Source organism: Salmo salar, chromosome ssa01 (assembly GCF_905237065.1).
Source record: "Salmo salar chromosome ssa01, Ssal_v3.1, whole genome shotgun sequence".
In the NCBI taxonomy this organism is placed as follows: Eukaryota; Metazoa; Chordata; class Actinopteri; order Salmoniformes; family Salmonidae; genus Salmo; species Salmo salar.
This window is the reverse complement of record NC_059442.1, coordinates 106470498-106490924: the sequence shown is the minus strand read 5'-3', so window position 1 is coordinate 106490924 and position 20427 is coordinate 106470498. Positions and strand designations below refer to the sequence as shown.

General features: G+C 43.3%; 2 protein-coding genes and 1 long non-coding RNA gene across 8 annotated transcripts in view; all 3 read right to left on the bottom strand.

The window, feature by feature from the left end:
* The window catches only part of LOC106569858 (E3 ubiquitin-protein ligase pellino homolog 1), a 68828-nt gene extending 65938 nt beyond the window's left edge, over positions 1–2890 (bottom strand). Inside the window, exon 1 of the mRNA XM_045687263.1 lies at positions 2295–2890. The gene's annotated coding sequence lies outside the window, so the exon portion shown is untranslated. The remainder of the gene's footprint in view (positions 1–2294) is intronic.
* A 7012-nt stretch (positions 2891–9902) lies between these two features.
* LOC123724373 (uncharacterized) lies at positions 9903–16260 on the bottom strand. 2 transcript variants are annotated; one of them, XR_006756882.1, is made up of 2 exons: positions 14817–16260; positions 9903–14757 (listed from the first exon to the last, which is right to left on the bottom strand). It is a non-coding gene; the product is annotated as an uncharacterized lncRNA (long non-coding RNA). The 2 variants fall into 2 exon arrangements; XR_006756881.1 differs by having other exon boundaries at positions 14855–16260.
* Positions 16261–17859: 1599 nt separating this feature from the next.
* Positions 17860–20427, bottom strand: part of abch1 (ATP-binding cassette, sub-family H, member 1) — a 61265-nt gene continuing 58697 nt past the window's right edge. For 3 of the 5 annotated variants that reach the window (XM_045687224.1, XM_045687230.1, XM_045687218.1), the window contains 2 exons: positions 19388–19492; positions 17863–18286 (listed from right to left, as the gene is read on the bottom strand). In XM_045687224.1, the coding sequence (XP_045543180.1) occupies positions 18180–18286; positions 19388–19492 (212 nt within the window). In that variant the 3' untranslated portion in view covers positions 17863–18179. Of the gene's footprint in view, positions 18287–19387; positions 19493–20427 lie in introns of all 5 variants that reach the window. The other 2 variants (XM_045687207.1, XM_045687239.1) reach the window with 2 other exon arrangements.

Sequence of the window (20427 nt, the reverse complement as noted above, 5' to 3'; positions counted from 1 at the left end):
TCCCCCAGACCCTCTGGAGTGGGACAGAGCCCCCCCCAGACCCTCTGGAGTGGGACAGAGCCCCCCCCTCAGACCCTCTGGAGTGGAAAGGGGGGTGTGTGTGTGTGTGTGTGTGTGTGTGTGTGTGTGTGTGTGTGTGTGTATATTACTATCCTTGAGGGTACTGGAAATGCCCAAAAGTCCCCAATAGGATAGTAAAACAAGGAACATTATCCCTCATAGGGACATTTCCCACATCCCCAGAAGGACAAATGCTATTTTACGTTTAGGGGTTAGGTTTAGTGTTTTGGTTACAATTAGGGCTAAGTTCAGGAGTCAGGTTAAGGCTAGGTTCCCACAAGGATAGTAAAACATATGGTGTGTGTGTGTGTGTGTGCATGCACACTCTCAAGTTTAGAAACAAAAAATATTGTGGCCAAAAATCAGTTTGTAAACAACATGTTGACCTTTTTTCACCTTTATTTAACCAGGTAGGCTAGTTGAGAACAAGTTCTCATTTACAACTGCGACCTGGCCAAGATAAAGCAAAGCAGTTCGACACATAAAACAACACAGAGTTAAACGTGGAATAAACAAAACATAGTCAATAATACAGTAGAAAAAGTCTATATACAGTGTGTGCAATGAGGTAAGATAAGGGAGGCAATAAATAGGCCGTGGTGGCAAAGTAAATACAATATACCAATTAAAAACTGGAGTGATAGATGTGCAGAAGATGAATGTGCAAGTAGAGATACTGGGGTGCAGAGGAGCAAGATAAATAAATAAATACAGTATGGGGATGAGGTAGTTGGATGGGCTATTTACAGATGGGCTACGTACAGGTGCAATGATCTGTGAGCTGCTCTGACAGCTGGTGCTTAAAGCTAGTGAGGGAGATATGAGTCTCCAGCTTCAGTGATTTTTGCAGTTTGTTCCAGTCATTGGCAGCAGAGAACTGGAAGGAAAGACGACCAGAGGAATTGGCTTTGGGGCGACCAGTGAGATATACCTGCTGGAGCACAGGCTACGAGTGGGTGCTGCTATGGTGACCAGTGAGCTGAGATAAGGCGGGGCTTTACCTAGCAAAGACTTGTAGATGACCTGGAGCCAGTGGGTTTGGCGATGAGTATGAAGCGAGGGCCAGCCAACGAGAGCATACAGGTCACAGTGGTGGGTAGTATATGGGGCTTTGGTGACAAAACGGATGGCACTGTGATAGACTGCATCCAATTTGTTGAGTAGAGTGTTTGATGCTATTTTATAGATGACATCACCGAAGTCGAGGATCAGTAGGATGGTCAGTTTTGAGGGTTAGTTTGGCACCATGAGTGAAGGATGCTTTGTTGCGAAATAGGAAGCCAATTCAAGATTTAATTTTGGATTGGAGATGATTGATGTGAGTCTGGAAGGAGAGTTTACAGTCTAACCAGACACCCAGGTATTTGTAGTTGTCCACATATTCTAAGTCAGAACCGTCCAGAGTAGTGATGCTGGATGGGCGGCCAGGTGCGGGCAGTGATCGGTTGAAGAGCATGCATTTAGTTTTACTTGTATTTAAGAGCAGTTGGAGGCCACGGAAGGAGAGTTGTATGGCATTGAAGCTCGTCTGGAGGTTAGTTAACACAGTGTCCAAAGACCTTTGGCAATGCAATGACGACAACGTTTGCAGCTAAACAATAGCTGAGTGGCAAGTCAAATCCCCATTCGAGCTATTGGTCCGAAATAAGAGATAAGATAAATGGAAAGGGGAACCGAATGATTGATACGACAACGGGACACGGATGTCAAAAGGCTGATCCAAGTCATCGCCAGACCGGACCAACAAAGGCAGAAACAGGGGTAGCAAGCAGATCAGATGCTTGAACAAGGCAATGATATCCCATTCCAACAGTAACGTTAGTTCAGTTGGTAGACAAAGCCGGAATAGTGCGTTCGATTCCCGGGGCCACCGTGCGTAAAAATGTATGGATTTATGACCAAATAGCTTTGGATATATATATATATATTACAATGACCCCAAAATAAATAGTTATGACTAACGTTAAGAGAAGACTTGGTTATAGCCTAAATTCTGACCATTATTAGTTAGCTAGGTTTTTGAGAGGAATAACTAGCTACTGTAACGTTAACGTTACCTGGCACATCTCTCCACCAGCTAGCAAGCATATTAGCTAGCTAGCCTACTGTCCTTAGGTGAGCTAGCTAGCGGGTTCACAAAGGAAAACAGGAGATTGGCAACTGATTGGCAAGTTAATATGGTTAGTTATCTTGTGTAAATGAGAGGAAGGTTAGCCTTAGCTAGTTCTACTTACAGCGGAGTCGATGAGGTGGTTCCCGTCGAGTCTGTCCTCCTCCGAGACACACCGCTCAGTGAGCGGCTGACAACAATCCACCACCAGCCGCTTCAGCCCAACTTCCCTGCGCTAGCTTGTTTACTAGCTAACAAAGGCAATTTGTCAACAAATCTCTCAACGTTTCATACAAAAAAGAGTCAGAATGGCCAATCATACGACGTTTTCGTGTTGGCTTTCTTCCTGTACAAAGTTACATTCCCCAAAATACATGTTTTTTTTTTAAATGCTTCGCTCTCCGTGCCGACGGCAGAGTAATGTGTTGGAGTAATGTTGAACATAAACAGAGACGTCTCGTTTTGAATTGTAGCGTACTCTGATCCGATAAAAACCTGCCGCGTATGATGCGAAAGGGATTGTGGATATCGTAGTTGAGCTCTCGACCTAACAAGGCACCGCAGAGTATCTAAACCTGTCATTGAAGCCACCATGCAAGTACTTGTTTTGGAATGTGATGTGCAAATTGTTTATATATTATGCATTCATGTGGTAGCCTATAGCTAATGTAATGAAACTGAGTAAAACCACGCAGTCCGTTAAAGAAGAAGACAAAGCATGTACCCTCTTAGACCTAACTCCCCCCTATCTGAGATACCTACTGCAGCCCTCATCCTCCACCCGTTTTGCCAGTCACATTGTGTTAAAGGTCCCCAAAGCACACACATCCCTGGGTTGCTCCTCTTTTCAGCTCTGAGCTGCAAAAAACACTGGACAGTTTTATCTCTTAATTCAAAGACTCAATCATGGACACTCTTAGTGACAGTTGGACTGCTTCACATTTAGAAGGTAGAGACATTGTTGTCTCTACCTTCTTGCCCTTTGTGCTGTTGTCTGTGCCCAATCATATCTGTACCATGTTTTGTGCCGCTACCATGTTGTTGTCATGTTGTGTTGCTACCATGCTGTGTTGTCATGTGTTGTTGACATGCTATGTTGTTGTCGTTATGTGTATTTTGTCCTATATTTTTATTTTATTTTTAATACCAACCCCTTCCCCGCAGGAGGCCTTTTGCCTTTTGATAGGCCGTCATTGTAAATACGAATTTGTTCTTAACTGACTTGCCTAGTTAAAAAAAAATGCAGAAAAGGGCAATATAATATAGCTCATTCAGGTGAACCTAGTAATTTACTGGTCTTATGTCAATCAAACCTTATGTGACAAGGCAGGAACCAAAGTGTTGGTCAGTGTTTCCCAAGGGACCCTACTTACTGGGGAGCATTTAAAATGGTATTAAACCACACCCCATGAACTTGTCCAGATGAGTTCTGTCATGTGTAGTCCGTGCTGAATGGTTGCTATATATACATTTATGTTGTGGGGAGTGGTCCTGTGTTCTGAGATGGTATGTTTCTTTGTCAGTGCTTGTTCGCAGCAAGCCGTAGGCGCTTGAATATTAGGTCATGTTTCTGTGGATAGATCCTAGCTCTCAAACTCTAGGCAGAATTCTGCCTTCTCCCTACAGTTTTCAGCGGTTAACTTCGCCCATGACTGGCTCATGTGAACTACAATCCCGATGCTGTTTAGAAATGTCAATAATCATTGCTTGCGATACTGCTTTTGAAACATATAGCCCTTTCATCAGCGAGAAATAATCTTTCAAATAAAAATGATACTTACTGCAACAGTTTTGCACAGATCCACACAGCTATGGGTGCCTCCAACCGCCAAAACTATTCCCGAGCTACACTTACACACAGGTGTTTGGAGCACACTAGATAGCAATTTTAGCCCAAGTGTTTTCCATAAACACGCACTGTAACATGGAGATATGGCTGTGTGGAAGCACTAACCCTACGAGGGCGTGTACCAATTGAACCTTTTGTTTAAAAAAAAATTAATTCTCACTGATATAAAAGATAAGGCCCTTATGCAAGAGTATAAGGACTTTATGGGTAGACTGGCCCTCGCTGTTGCGCCGGGACGAACAACACCATCTACCTGTGACCATATTCATGATACAGAACTCCCTACCTTATTGCTGAGGTATAGATCTTGGACTCGATAGATCCCAACCGAGATATAATCTCCCTCTACTCCAGACCTTCATGCCACACAGATGAATCATTGTATATGTGGCAAATTCCCTCAAATCTAGTATACTATATAGGGAATAATAGGCTGCCAACTTCATTTGGGACTCTCTCTCTCCCACAGAGGAGTTTGAGACAGGCTGTAACAAGCCACCGAAGCCTGGTTGCATGGGACTCACGGTCTACTGCCCTCACAGCCGATGGTGGACACTCATCGTGTGTGATAAATATGTCTCCCATGTGAACCTGATCTATAGATGCCAGCACCCTAGACGTCAATGGAAGGGAGAAATTGAATGGAGTCATAACATAAGCCTACAGGCCTAGAGGGCTTTCCATCTCATTCCCTAGGAGGGTGTATGTGCTTGTTTGTGTGTGCTTGGCTGTGTGTTTGCCTTTTTCCGTGTATGTCACTTTTTCCTTGCATTGTTCTGTGACTTTTTGTGTGCATTTTTCCATGCACTGCCATTCTTGGTTCCGTTACACAAAGACAAAATGCATCAAAAAGCTGGAAAATGAAGGTGAAAATGAAAGTGTGTGTTTGAAAAATGTTTGTGTGAAGGGAACAAATGCACCATCATCCCTTTGATCACTACCTTGTTTACCTCATCATGTCATGTCTCTTACTCATTCCCCTGGCTCATACAAGTGTGTGTGTTTGAGAGAGAGAGTGAGATAGGGTGTGTGTCCATGCCAGCGTTTGTCTGTCTGTGCAGGGTTGGGGAGTAACTAATACTAATTACATATCATCAGTTACATGTCACCTGATTACAAAACAAACTGTAAATGTAATCAGTTTTGTTACCAGAAAAAAAATATTGTAATCAGATTACAGATACTTTTGAAAAACTAGATGATTACTTCTTGGATTACTTTTAAATTCAGAAAGGATGTTTCCGGAAAGAAAAAAAATATTATGACACCTTTCTGTTTTGTCAATGACAAATTCAGCGTTGAAAAAAGGTACAAGTTGAAGTTTGTTCCACCTGTCAGAGACAACTATGATGACATCAAATGTGTTGAGATGGTTCCTTTTTGTCTTCTTATAATGCCTCTTAAGGGGAAAGTAATCCAAAAGTAACTGAAAGTAATCAGATTACGTTACTGAGTTTGGGTAATGCAAAAGCTATGTTACTGATTACAATTTGGACAGCTAACTAGTAACTATAACTATAGAAAGTAACTTACCCTGCATACGTGCGTGCGTAAGTGTCTTCTACACCAGTGGTTCCTAAACTGTGGGTCGGGACCCACTTGTGGGTCGCGGGATGACATTGCCTGCCCCCCAACATTTTCGAGATAGAAAAATGCTTTCAGTGTAAACTTAAACAACTAAAGCCAAATATAAAGTATGTAAAAAGATAATGGACCTATACATTTGACAATAATAGCCTATATTCTTTGAGAATTTAAAAACAAATTTGCTTAAAAAATGCAAATGTTTTTCTCAGCTCAATGGAAAAGTGTATAGAATTTCAGGATATTGGGTTTAAAATGGCAACATTTTTTTCAGCGCCATGCCAGGATGTGTGGAATCGCAGGAGAATAGCTTTGAAACTGCAACATTTTCTCTCAGCTGCCAAGATAATATTTTTTACTTATTCTTTAGTCTGTGTATGTTTTTTCACCTCTCAATGGTGGTTTGTGGCTCAAAAGACACCTCAATTCGTGGGTCACAAAGGAAGAAAACTTGGGGACCCTTATTCTACACCATACATGGAATTCAAGATGATCCCCTGGATGCAGTAAGTGGGAAAATTCAACTGGGGCCAAAGACAGATGAAATACTAATTTAAACTAGACCGTGGTCAAGGTAATCAAAAACACACGCTTCCTCACCCCTCTCACTGTCAGAGGGCTATAAAACACACAGCTATGGTCCAAACAGCACCCTATTCCCTACTTTTGACCAGAGCTCTGGGTACTATATAGGGAATAGGATGGGACATTGGACTATAGCAGGGACTACACACATACTCTCTCTCTCTAAGCCTTTACCTAATTTTTAAAATATATTTTTTAACACGCTTACATAAAAAAATATGTTTTTGTCATTTATCAGACGCTCTGCATACATTTTCATACTGGTCCCCTGTGGGAATCAAATCCACAGCCCAGGCGTTGCAAGTGCCATGCTCTACCAACTGAGCCACACGGGAACATACAGTATTTTGGCCCATGTTCTAATCTCTGTTGGCAAACTACATGCTACTCCTGTTTATGTTGCCATTGCTACAACACCAACACCTCCCTTTAACATGTCCAACATTGGGACAGAGCACCTCTAGAGTCAAGACCTGGGTTCAAATACTATTTGAAATAATTCTAAATACTTTAGCTGGTCCTTGATTGAGCTTGCCTGGCGCAATCGACCAATAGAATAGTTGCAACATGCAAACTTCACCCAACTTCACCCATTGCCAGGCAGGCGAGGGCAAATGCTACAAGTATTTAAAAGGTTGCAAATGGTATTTGAACCCAGCAGGTCTGACTCAGGCACTTTGACTCCACATGCAAAAGCACACAGGCTGCTTCAGGTCTGATGGATGTTTAGCAAATAGTTATCTTTTCCAAAAGGCCACTGAAGTGAATACACCTCTGTATGAGGACTCGTGAAACATCAAATTGGAACTCAAGAGTTACATTCTGAAGGGGCTCAATTCAGAGAGACCACTGTGTTCTGTTCTGCTCTTACCAAGAGTGCATTTCAGGGTGTTGTTGTTGTCGGGGCTAAAGCAACAAAACATAGCAACAACAGGATTGCGTTCAGCAGCGCAAAGGGCACCTAAAGCACGTGTGTGTGTGTGTGTGTGTGTGTGTGTGTGTGTGTGGAGGGAAGCCTGGTGGTGTCACAGGATTATCACAGGCTCTGGTGTTTAGGGGCTGGCTCCTGCGCTGTTGTCAGGCTGCCATGGAGACAGTAACCATGAACACGTTTTAGAATGTTTAGCATATTGCAGGGAATTTACAGGGAGCATGCGGGTGACTGGGCAGAGTCACGTACGTGATCTACCTGTATTTGTGTAACACAGTTTGGTGAGAGAAGCTATTAGTAGAACGCTAACGTTGGCGTCTGTAGGTCACATGACACCAAGGGATTCACACCAATAGGAAAAGCCCATGCTCTAAATAAGACATCCAATTTAAATAAAGTGTCCTTGACTTTTGAACCAGGACAAATACCATCAGACATTAACAGAAACAACACAGATCAAAATCTAGATTTGAATCAGATCAAACCAGGTCAAAATGAGTTACAAAATAACCTTTTAAAGGCTTATTAGTCACCAAACAAAAGTAAACAAACAGACAGGGACTGCCTGAAATTGTCCAATAACAAACCCTCATTATTATTATAAAAACATTTGACCCCTTTTTCGTGAAATCCAATTGGTAGCTACAGTCTTGCCACATTGCTGCAACTCCCGTACGGACTCGGGAGAGGCGAATGTCGAGAGCCGTGCGTCCTCCGAAACACAACCCAGCCAAGCCACACTGCCTCTTGACACACTGCTCGCTTAACCCAGAAGCCAGCCGCACCAATTTGTCAGAGGAAACACTGTCCAAATGCCGACCGTGTCAGGGTGCATGCGCAAGGCCCGCCACAGGAGTCGTTAGAGCGCGATGGGACAAGGACATCCAGGCTAGGCCAAACCCTCCCATAACCCGGATGACGCTGGGTCAATTGTGCGCCGCCTCATGGGTCTCCCGGTCGCAGCTGGCTGCAACACTGCCCAGGGACGAACCCGGATCTGTAGTGACGCCTCCAGCACTGCGATGCAGTGCCTTAGAACGCTGCGCCACTCGGGAGGCCCGTAAGAAACCCACAATTTTGTTTTAAATTGTTTCTTACGCACAAAATGATGTGCGTAAGAAACGCACATCATTTTGAAACGTTTTGCTACAGTGGGCCCTAATGAATATGACCCTAGTGTTTTGAGAGGTGAGGTTCTTTAATCCCATAGAGTTCAATAAGGGTAGGTCTAACCCCCATAGAGCTCAATAAGGGCAGGACTAACCCCCATAGAGCTCAATAAGGGTAGGCATAACCCCCATAGAGCTCAATAAGGGCAGGCCTAACGCCCATAGAGCTCAATAAGGGTAGGTCTAACCCCCCATAGAGTTCAATAAGGGCAGGTCTAACCCCCATAGAGCTCAATAAGGGTAGGCCTAACCTCCATAGAGCTCAATAAGGGCAGGCCTAACGCCCATAGAGCTCAATAAGGGTAGGTCTAACCCCCCATAGAGCTCAATAAGGGCAGGCCTAACCCCCATAGAGCTCAATAAGGGTAGGTCTAACACCCATAGAGCTCAATAAGGGCAGGCCTAACAACCATAGAGCTCAATAAGGGCAGGCCTAACCCCATAGAGCTCAATAAGGACAGGCCTAACCCCCATAGAGCTCAATAAGGGCAGGCCTAACACCCATAGAGCTCAATAAGGGTAGGTCTAACCCCCATAGAGGTCAACAAGGGTAGGTCTAACCCCCATAGAGCTCAATAAGGGCAGGCCTAACCCCCATAGAGCTCAATAAGGGCAGGCCTAACCCCCATAGAGCTCAATAAGGGCAGGCCTAACCCCCATAGAGCTCAATAAGGGTAGGTCTAACCCCCCATAGAGCTCAATAAGGGCAGGTCTAACCCCCATAGAGCTCAATAAGGGCAGGCCTAACACCCATAGAGCTCAATAAGGGCAGGCCTAACACCCATTGAGGCACGCATATATTTGCAGCCAGCAAGTATCTATAGGGTGCCATTGACTGCAGGGTCAATACCATAGCGACCAGCAACATGTACACACGGGAGGGAGAATAGTGCACTATACAGGGAATGATAGGGTGCCATTTGGGGTTATTAGTATGGAGGAGAACACAATGACCCTCTCAATGCAATAAGATCATACTTTCTCTACTCTCTCACATTCTCTTTCTCCCTCCCTGTTACTCTCTTCCTCTCCACCTCTCTTTATTTCTCTCCCCCTTGCATGTGACTACACCTGACTGAAAAATGCCCCCAGGTATAAACCATGCATGTTACTACACCTGACTGAAAAACACCCCAGGTATAAACCATGCAGGTGACCACACCTGACTGAGAAACGCCCCCAGGTATAAACCATGCAGGTGACTAAACCCTGACTGAGAAACGCCTCCAGGTATAAACCATGCAGGTGACTACACCTGACTGAGAAACACCCCCAGGTATAAACCATGCAGGTGACTACACCTGACTGAGAAACACCCCCAGGTATAAACCATGCAGGTGACTACACCTGACTGAGAAACACCCCCAGGTATAAACCATGCATGTGACCACACCTGACTGTGAAACGCCCCCGGGTATAAACCATGCATGTTACTACACCTGACTGAAAAACGCCCCAGGTATAAACCATGCAGGTGACCACACCTGACTGAGAAACGCCCCCAGGTATAAACCATGCATGTGACTACACCTGACTGAGAAACACCACCAGGTATAAACCATGCAACATGAGTCAGTAGACCACCATCAGCAGGAAAAACAACCCAACCAAAGACACATTACTCATGAAGGTTTTATTGTTTCAGAGACATGAAGAGTATTTCAGAGCATGTTTGCTGTCACAGCATATACATGATGTCACAGAGGAGTATGGGTCAGACCTGGGTTCAAATACTATACTGAACAAAAAAATAAATGCAACATGACACAATTTCAAAGATTTTACTGAGTTATGAGGAAATCAGTCAATTTAAATAAATAAATTAGGCCCTAATCTATGGATTTCACATGACTGGGAATACAGATATGCATCTGTTGGTCACAGATACCTTTAAAAAAAGGTAGGGGCGTGGATCAGAACCAGTCAGTATCTGGTGTGACCGCCATTTGCCTCATGCAGCGTGACACATCTCCTTCACATAAGAGTTGATCAGGCTGTTGATTGTGGCCAGAGGAATGTTGTCCCACTCCTCTTCAATGGCTGGGGGAAGTTGATGAATATCAGCAGGAACTGGAACACACATCCCAAAGATGCTCAATGGGTGGTGAGATGTCTGGTGAGTATGCAGGCCATGGAAGAACTGGAACATTTTCAGCTTCCAGGAATTGTGTACAGATCCTTGTGACATGGGGCTGTGCATTATCAAGCTGAAACATGAGATGATGGTGGTGGATGAATGGCATGACAATGGGCCTTAGGATCTCGTCACGGTATCTCGGTGCATTCAAATTGCAATCAATAAATGCAATTGTGTTTGTTGTCCGTAGCTTAGGCCTGCCCATACTACAACACCACCACAACCATGGGGCACTCTATCTCACAAGGTTGACAGAAAACGCTCACCCACACGACGCCATACACGCTGTCTGCTATCTGTATGGTTGAAACCAGGATACATCTGTGAAGAGCACACTTCTCCATTGTGCCAGTGGCCATCGAAGGTGAGCATTTGCCCACTGAAGTGGTTTACGACGCCAAACTACAGTCAGGTCAAGACCCTGGTGAGGATGACGAGCATACTGATGATCTACCCTGAGACGGTTTCCGACAGTTTGTGCACAAATTCTTTGGTTGTGCAAACCCAGTTTCATCAGCTGTCCAGATGGCTGGTCTCAGACCATCCCGCAGGTGAAGAAGCCGGATGTGGAGGTCCTGGGCTAGCATGGTTACATATGGTCTGCGGTAGTGAGGCCGGTTGGACGTACTGTCAAATTCTCTAAAATGATGTTAGAGGCGGCTTACGGTAGAGAAATTAACATTCAATTCTCTGACAACAGTTCTGGTGGAGATTCCTGCAGTCAGCATGCCAATTGCACGCTCCCTTAAAACTTGAGACATCTGTGACATTGTGTTGTGTGGCAAAACTGAACATTTTAGAGTGGCCTTTTATTGTCCCCAGCACAAGGTGCACCTGTGTAATGATCATGCTGTTTAATCAGCTTCTTGATATGTCACACCTGTCAGGTGGATGGATTACCTTGGCAAAGGAGAAATGCTCACTAACAGGGATGTAAACAAATTTTGAACAAAATTTGAGAGAAATAAGCTTTTTGTGCGTATGGAACATTTCTGGGAACTTTTATTTCAGCTCGTAAAACATAGAACCAACACTTCTTGCGCTTATTTTTGTTCAGTATATTCGAAATACAGTATCTTAAAACCCTTTAGCTGGGCTTGATCATGTTTGCCTGGCACAATGGAACCAATAGAATAGTTGCAAAACTGCAAACCCCGCCCATCTCACATTCCAGACAGGCTAAAAGCAAAGGATCAAAGTATTTGAAAGATTCCAAATAGTATTTGAACACAGGTCTGGTATGGATACATATATAAAAGTCCCAAATGGCACCCCGTCCCAAATGGCACCCTATTGCCTTTATAGTGCACTACCTTTGACCAGTGCCCATAGGCCTCTGGTCAAAATGAGTGCACTATGTAGAGAATAGGGTGCCATTTGGGACGCAGCCTATACATTATGGCAGCTAACACGTTACCTGAACCCTATGCCCTGGCATAAGGCCTACATATCATTGACATAACAAATGACATGAATAGTCTTAACATTATCTATAAGCTAGTTGGCTAGTGGTAACTAGCTGACCTAAATAACAGTTTGGTGTCATGAGTGTTAAGTCAGTTGTCATAAGCTGACATTATATATATATAAAACCTGTTATGTCTGTTATAACAGTGCTACAATCTAATGAAGGGTTTGAGGGATTTCCTACCTCAATTCCAGTTTGTCATGACAGTGTTACGTCAGTCGTCAAAAGATAACATCTGCAGTCATAAGTGTTTATAACAGCTGTTATGTCATTTGTAAGACACATATATTCCAGATGAATGTGGATGTGTCCCTTATGATGTGGGAAATAGCAGCACAAGCAAACACATAAAAGGCAACAGACCGTGAGCAATGCAGGAAACACAATAAATATGGAGTTCCACATTAATTAACACTTAATAAACTCAAAGGTTCAGCCGTGATGGTCCTTGACCTCTTGACCCCAATACGGTACATATAAATATTTATGTCACTTTCCTCAATTGAAACTTGATTTGTAGAACACTCTTTCTCTATAATACAAACTTGACTTAAAAAAAATATATATGCCATGTTAAACAAGAACGTTTAAGAGTGCACAAATGACACCCTATTCCCTATACAGTGCACTACTTTTAACCAGGGCCCTTAGGGGTTTGGTCAAAAATAGTGCACTATGTAGGGAATAGGGTGCCATTTTGGAAGCACAGTAAATGTAACTTCTGCAGTCACCTTGAAAAGTTGCCTTACGGTCTAAAATTCACTATTCTGCAGAAAACATCAATCAATTCTGATTCATACAGTAACACACATGCTGGTGTAGATGCTTTAACTTTATAACTTAACATGGTAACTTCTCTATTAGAATATTTAGAAACAACAAACAGAGTGACATGAACTAGCTCCTTCTGCCGTGAGCTATTTTCAGCCTTTGACAGTTCAACGCGTGTAAACATATTTCTCATTCAGTAATAGTGGTCAATGGCACGACTTGGACACTATGAAGGATGGACACTAGAAATACATGATATGAAATCTCAGGACTGCCGGAATACCATGGGCTGCTGTCAATCATCCCAAAACCCAATAGAAGCTCTGAAATATAGAGCTCCCATTGGATCAGAGAAATTGATTGATCCCGCTCAGGGAAGTTAAGAGACCTCAATATCTCTTGTTGGCCACTTTGATTTCACATATGGAATAATACATTATAATACCAGCAGTAATAAAACACAATGAATGGACATGCTGGAGAGATGTTATTAAAACAGAAATGACTGCATGCTCTTTGCTATGGTATATGTCCAAGGGTTTTACCCAGCAGCCACCACTCCTGTCCAGCAGCAGGGGGGTGATGGGAAGACAAAAGTAATTAAAAGCGGATGACCTTCTCAGGTAACACACACACACACACACACACACACACACACACACACAGTTTGTTGTTGAATTGTTTGTATATTATTGTATTTTAAATGTGTGTGACTGTCCTTGTCTGTCAGTGTACCAGTGTTTTGTTACTTGTCATGTTTTGTATTTTGTGTGGACCCCAGGAAGAGTAGCTGCTGCTTCTGCAAAAGATAACGGGGACCCAAATAAACAAACAAATAAATACGATATCTGAGAACAGTTAACCATGACGGGACAAGCCCCATGCAATCACCATCAGGACAATCAAACTGCCCTTTTTATAAGGGGTATGCTGCAAGCACAGGCACAAAACAGACTCCAGCAATACAGAATTCCACCAATAACCAGAAGCCAAGGCTACTTCAGCAGCAAGCCAATACTGTGAGGTTAGATTACCTGGTAACCAAGAGACAGGGTCACCACTTCCTGTCAAATCAGGCAACAGGAAGCAAAACAGAACAAAATACAGAGACCACAGCTCATATCCACAAAGAACCTCAGAGTTGGTGGGCTGGTCTAGGATCAGGTCCCCTCCTGTCCATGTAGTCTTATTCATTATGATCTAAATGGCAAAACTGGTCCTAGATCAGCACTTCCACTCTGCTTTATGAATTCAGACCCAGAGGCCCCTGGAAATAGCAGAGGACAAAAATAAGTTTCGTTTTTTTTTGTCCAACATTGAGTTTAGCATTTCAGTTCATCAAAATACACTTCTATCCATAGTGTAGTGCAGATGGCATAGCTCCTTGTTCTCCCCTGTGGGTTCTACTGTCCACCTTCTGATAGTCGCTCATTGGTTAGTGGGCGTGCCATGTTGAGGTTAGCCAGTTGTGTGGTTTTCCCACAGTTAGTTGGGAAGTTTGCTCGCATGCTAATCGCACGGACGTGGACATCGTTCTGTGGCTGAGCGCCTGGACAGAGCCGGTGTCGCCACCAGTTGTAGAAGAGCATCTACTGAACGTGAATTCCCATCATCAGAGAACATCCCTCAGTAAAACGTCCGTCAAACGGGAGTCCTTCTTGTCGTGGCCATTCTTTACCCACGCATCAGTAGCTCTATCCAGTAACACCACAATACCAAAAACATCAAACATTGTATTTTTTTTACACAGTTCCCTCAAAAAATCTGAAATATATAGTATTATATATCTCTCTATCATTTGTGTAAATACAGTCAACATATGCTGTAGAAGGGGTAATTCATAAAACGTCAACAGCAATTGTAAATATAAACCTCCAATCAATGCATTGTTATGTTCAGAACAGGTGGTACAAGTAAAACATGCCTAAGGCCTACAATAACCTGTACTGTGTACAGTGTGTTCTGGAGCCTATAATAACCTGTACTGTGTACAGTGTGTTCTGGAGCCTATAATAACCTGTACTGTGTACAGTGTGTTCTGGAGCCTATAATAACCTGTACTGTGTACAGTGTGTTCTGGAGCCTATAATAACCTGTACTGTGTACAGTGTGTTCTGGAGCCTATAAGTACGTGTATCGAGCCTATAATAACCTGTACTGTGTACAGTGTGTTCTGGAGCCTATAATAACCTGTACTGTGTACAGTGTGTTCTGGAGCCTATAATAAATGACAGGGATCAGGGACCCTATTTATCAAGCGTCTCAGAGTAAGAGTGCTGACCTAGGATCAGTTTAGCCGTTTGCATCATAATAAATCATTATTATGGACAGGGAGGACCTGACCCTGGATCAGCACTCCTACTCTACAGTGTTTCTCAACCTCAGTTCTTTGGGTCCACCAGCCGTTTGACTGATGTCTGATTCACACTATAGGAACGTCCTGAACTGTACTGGCTGATATTTTATCTTCACATTGTCCTTTCCAACATGGTTCCAGGAACTATGGTGGACGCGTAACCAGGCCAGCCCAATACAGCTTGGCCCGGCCCTGTAGTGTGAATCAGACAATACTCCCAGCAAGCACATAATGTTCTGAGAACCATATGTTACTTGGTTGGTTGTCCTATGGTTGTGGTTGTCCTATGGTTATTTAGCATACAACCTTCCCACAACTTCCTGGGAATGGTGCAGGATAGTTGCTTGGCTTTGGAACATTCTCTGCACATTTAATGAACTTGACAAAAACATTTTTCATTACGTTATGTGTTTCAACGTTTCATATAAGTTCAAATATAGCTACATTTCATTTCAATTTTGGTAATGTTCTCCAACTGGTTTGACATTGGGAATGTTCTCAAATAGGTCAGAGAAGTAAGACGTGACAATTTTGCTTTTCTTGGAACTTCTCTTGTCAGAATGTTTGAAGAACTTTCAGTTTTACCGGTCAGGAAAGTATGGCTCCCTTCCCACAACCAATGTGAAACCAAAAACATATGTTCCTACAACTTCAAAGGAACCAAATGTGCTAGCTGGGCTGTATGTAAAACAACTGGGTTGAGAAACATTACTGCAGGGCAGATTCAGGCAGTTGAAACATTCAAAGCATTGCAGCTTGAAAGACGACAACATAAAAGAACAGCCACAACTCTAATGGAATAGCGAAAGCTATCCTTTCTATGAAGTAGATTTCTACCTGCAAGATTTGGAATGATTCGCCCCACCTAGTAGTCCTTCACCCATAGACTCTGGTTCTCAGGGTGAGCTACTTTGAGTTGGCAAGCAGGAGGGGGGAGGAGGGTGTGTGATTGTGCGTGTCGGTGTGGGTCTGTCTTAGAGGTCGACCGATTATGATTTTTCAACGCCGATACCGATTATTGTCGGGCCAAAACAGCCGATGCCGATTAATCGGCCGATTGTTTTATTTATTTGTAATAATGACAATTACAACAATACTGAATGAACACTTATTTTAACTTAATATAATACATCAATAAAATCAATTTAGCCTCAAATAAATAATGAAACATGTTCAATTTGGTTTAAATAATGCAAAAACAAAGTGTTGGAGAAGAACGTAAAAGTGCAATATGTGCCATGTAAAAAAGCTAAGGTTTAAGTTCCTTGCTCAGAACATGAGAACATATGAAAGCTGGTGGTTCCTTTTAACATGAGTCTTCAATATTCCCAGGTAAGAAGTTTTAGGTTGTAGTTATTATAGGAATTATAGGACTATTTCTCTATATACGATTTGTATTTCATATACCTTTGACTATTGGATGTTCTTATAGGCACTTTAGTATTGCCAGTGTAACAGTACAGCTTCCGTCTCTCTCCTCGCTCCTACCTGGGCTCGAACCAGGAACACATCGACAACAGCCACCCTCGAAGCAGCGTTACCCATGTAGAGCAAGGGGAACAACTACTCCAAGTCTCAGAGTGAGTGACGTTTGAAACGCTATTAGCGCGCACCCTGCTAACTAGCTAGCCATTTCACATCGGTTATACCAGCCTAATCTTGGGAGTTGATAGGCTTGAAGTCATAAACAGCGCAATGCTTGAAGCATTGTGAAGAGCTGCTGGCAAAACGCACGAAAGTGCTGTTTGAATGAATGCTTACGAGCCTGCTGCTGCCTACCACCGCTCAGTCAGACTGCTCTATCAAATCATAGACTTAATTATAACATAATAACACACAGAAATACGAGCCTTAGGTCATTAATATGGTCGAATCCGGAAACTATCATCTCGAAAACAAAACGTTTTTCCTTTCAGTGAAATACAGAACCGTTCCGTATTTTATCTAACGGGTGGCATCCCTAAGTCTAAATATTCCTGTTACATTGCACAACCTTCAATGTTATGTCATAATTACGTAAAATTCTGGCAAATTAGTTCGCAGCGAGCCAGGCGGCCCAAACTGTTGCATATACCCTGCCTCTCATATACCCTGACGCAATGAACGCAAGAGAAGTGACAATTTCACCTGGTTAATATTGCCTGCTAGCCTGGATTTCTTTTAGCTAAATATGCAGGTTTAAAAATATATACTTCTGTGTATTGATTTTAAGAAAGGCATTGATGTTTATGGTTAGGTACAGTCGTGCAACGATTGTGCTTTTTTCGCAAATGCGCTTTTGTTAAATCATCCCCCGCTTGGTGAAGTCGGCTGTCTTTGTTAGGAAGAAATAGCCTTCACAGTTCGCAACGAGCTAGGCGGCCCAAACTGCTGCATATACCCTGACTCTGTTGCAAGAGAAGTGACACATTTTCCCTAGTTAAAAGAAATTCATGTTAGCAGGCAATATTAACTAAATATGCAGGTTTAAAAATATATACTTGTGTATTGATTAAGAAAGGCATTGATGTTTATGGTTGGAGCAACGTGTACCTAAGCGATTATATGCAACGCAGGACAGGCTAGATAAACTAGTAATATCATCAACCATGTGTAGTTAACTAGTGATTATGATTGATTGATTGTTTTTTATAAGATAAGTTTAATGCTAGCTAGCAACTTACCTTGGCTTCTTACTGCATTCGCGTAACAGGCAGGCTCCTTGTGGAGTGCAATGTAAAGTAGGTGGTTAGAGCATTGGACTAGTAACCGAAAGGTTGCAAGATTGAATCCCCAAGCTGACAATGTAAAAATCAGTCGTTCTGCCCCTGAACAAGGCAGTTAACCCACTGTTCCCCGGTAGGCCGTCATTGAACATAAGAATTTGTTCCTAACTGACTTGCCTAGTTAAATAAAGGTGTAAAAAAAAAAAATATCGGCCAAATCGGCATCCAAAAATACCGATTTCCGATTGTTATGAAAACTTGAAATCGGCCCTAATTAATTGGCCATTCCGATTAATCAGTCGACCTCTAGTCTGTCTGCAAGAGGAACTGTGGAATACCAGTACTTTCCCCCTTAAAGCACAGTGTCCCCCGACACAGACATGCTGAGACTAGGAAGGGGCCTAGCCCCCCCCCCGCTCAAGTCATGTTCCCTGGGTAGGCCTTGGTTGACGTCTCAGGTCCTCAGCTTAAGGATGACGGTGGCCAGGACGAGGAAGAAAGTGTTCCAGCCCAGGGTGACAGCAAAGCCTCGCCACACCATCATCCTGGAGAGACCCCAGCCTGAGGGAGAGACGTCATCACATGATGTGTGTGTGTGTGTGTGTGTTGTCTCAGTTTGACATGGAAGCTCAGACAGACACAGACAGACAGACAGACAGACAGACAGACAGACAGACAGACAGACAGACAGACAGACAGACAGACAGACAGACAGACAGACAGACAGACAGACAGACAGACAGACAGACAGAGAGAGCAGGATATCTCTCCTCCACTAGAAGCCCATGACTAAGTCACGTGTGTCTGTCTGACTACTGGCATTGTGAATCATTTAGAACACTGTGACTACTGGCATTGTGAATCATTTAGAACACTGTGACTACTGGCATTGTGAATCATTTAGAACACTGTGTGACTACTGGCATTGTGAACCATTTAGAACACTGTGTGACTACTGGCATTGTGAATCATTTAGAACAGTGTGTGACTACTGGCATTGTGAATCATTTAGAACACTGTGTGACTACTGGCATTGTGAATCATTTAGAACAGTGTGTGACTACTGGCATTGTGAATCATTTAGAACACTGTGTGACTACTGGCATTGTGAATCATTTAGAACACTGTGTGACTACTGGCATTGTGAATCATTTAGAACACTGTGTGACTACTGGCATTGTGAATCATTTAGAACACTGTGTGACTACTGGCATTGTGAATCATTTAGAACACTGTGTGACTACTGGCATTGTGAATCATTTAGAACACTGTGTGACTACTGGCATTGTGAATCATTTAGAACACTGTGTGACTACTGGCATTGTGAATCATTTAGAACACTGTGTGACTACTGGCATTGTGAATCATTTAGAACACTGTGTGACTACTGGCATTGTGAATCATTTAGAACACTTCGCTGCTGATTCCGGACGAATCAGGTGTCTAAAGTCTCAGGTAACACGTGTGTGTGTGTGTGTGTGTGTGTGTGTGTGTGTGTGTGTGTGTGTGGTGTGTGTGTGTGTGTGTGTGTGTGTGTGTGTGTGTGTGTGTGTTTAGGGCGACACATAGGGCTGATGCCACAACTCGGTGCAGACAGGATATAAGCTTCAATGTACTGTGTTGTGTAACTAATTGCTATTGGATAACGTGTGTGTGTGTTACCTCTGTACATGATGCATCGTAGGGCTTCAGAAGCGTAGGTCTGGGGCAGGGCCAGACTGATGTAACGTAGTGGATAGGGGATGCACTCCACAGGCCAGATTATACCTGTAGGGAGAGGAGGAAAGAGAGAGTCTTAGAGAAACAGAGAGTCTTAGAGAAACAGAGAGTCTTAGAGAAACAGAGAGTCTTAGAGAAACAGAGTCTTAGAGAAACAGAGAGTCTGTCAGAGAAAGAGAGAGTCTGTCAGGGAAAGAGAGAGTCTGTCAGGGAAAGAAAGTTAGGGAAAGAGAGAGAGTTAGGGAAAGAGAGAGTCTGTCAGAGAAAGAGAGAGTCTGTCAGAGAAAGAGAGAGTCTGTCAGGGAAAGAGAGTTAGGGAAAGAGAGAGAGTTAGGGAAAGAGAGAGTCTGTCAGAGAAAGAGAGAGTCTGTCAGGGAAAGAGAGTTAGGGAAAGAGAGAGAGTTAGGGAAAGAGAGAGTCTGTCAGAGAAAGAGAGAGTCTGTCAGAGAAAGAGAGAGTCTGTCAGGGAAAGAGAGAGTCTGTCAGGGAAAGAGAGTCTGTCAGGGAAAGAGAGTTAGGGAAAGAGAGAGAGTTAGGGAAAGAGAGAGTCTGTCAGAGAAAGAGAGAGTCTGTCAGAGAAAGAGAGAGTCTGTCAGAGAAAGAGAGAGTCTGTCAGGGAAAGAGAGTTAGGGAAAGAGAGAGAGTTAGGGAAAGAGAGAGTCTGTCAGAGAAAGAGAGAGTCTGTCAGAGAAAGAGAGAGTCTGTCAGAGAAAGAGAGAGTCTGTCAGGGAAAGAGAGTCTGTCAGGGAAAGAGAGTTAGGGAAAGAGAGAGAGTTAGGGAAAGAGAGAGTCTGTCAGAGAAAGAGAGAGTCTGTCAGAGAAAGAGAGAGTCTGTCAGAGAAAGAGAGAGTCTGTCAGAGAAAGAGAGTTAGGGAAAGAGAGAGAGTTAGGGAAAGAGAGAGTCTGTCAGGGAAAGAGAGAGTCTGTCAGAGAAAGAGATAGTCTGTCAGGGAAAGAGAGTTAGAGAAAGAGAGAGAGTTAGG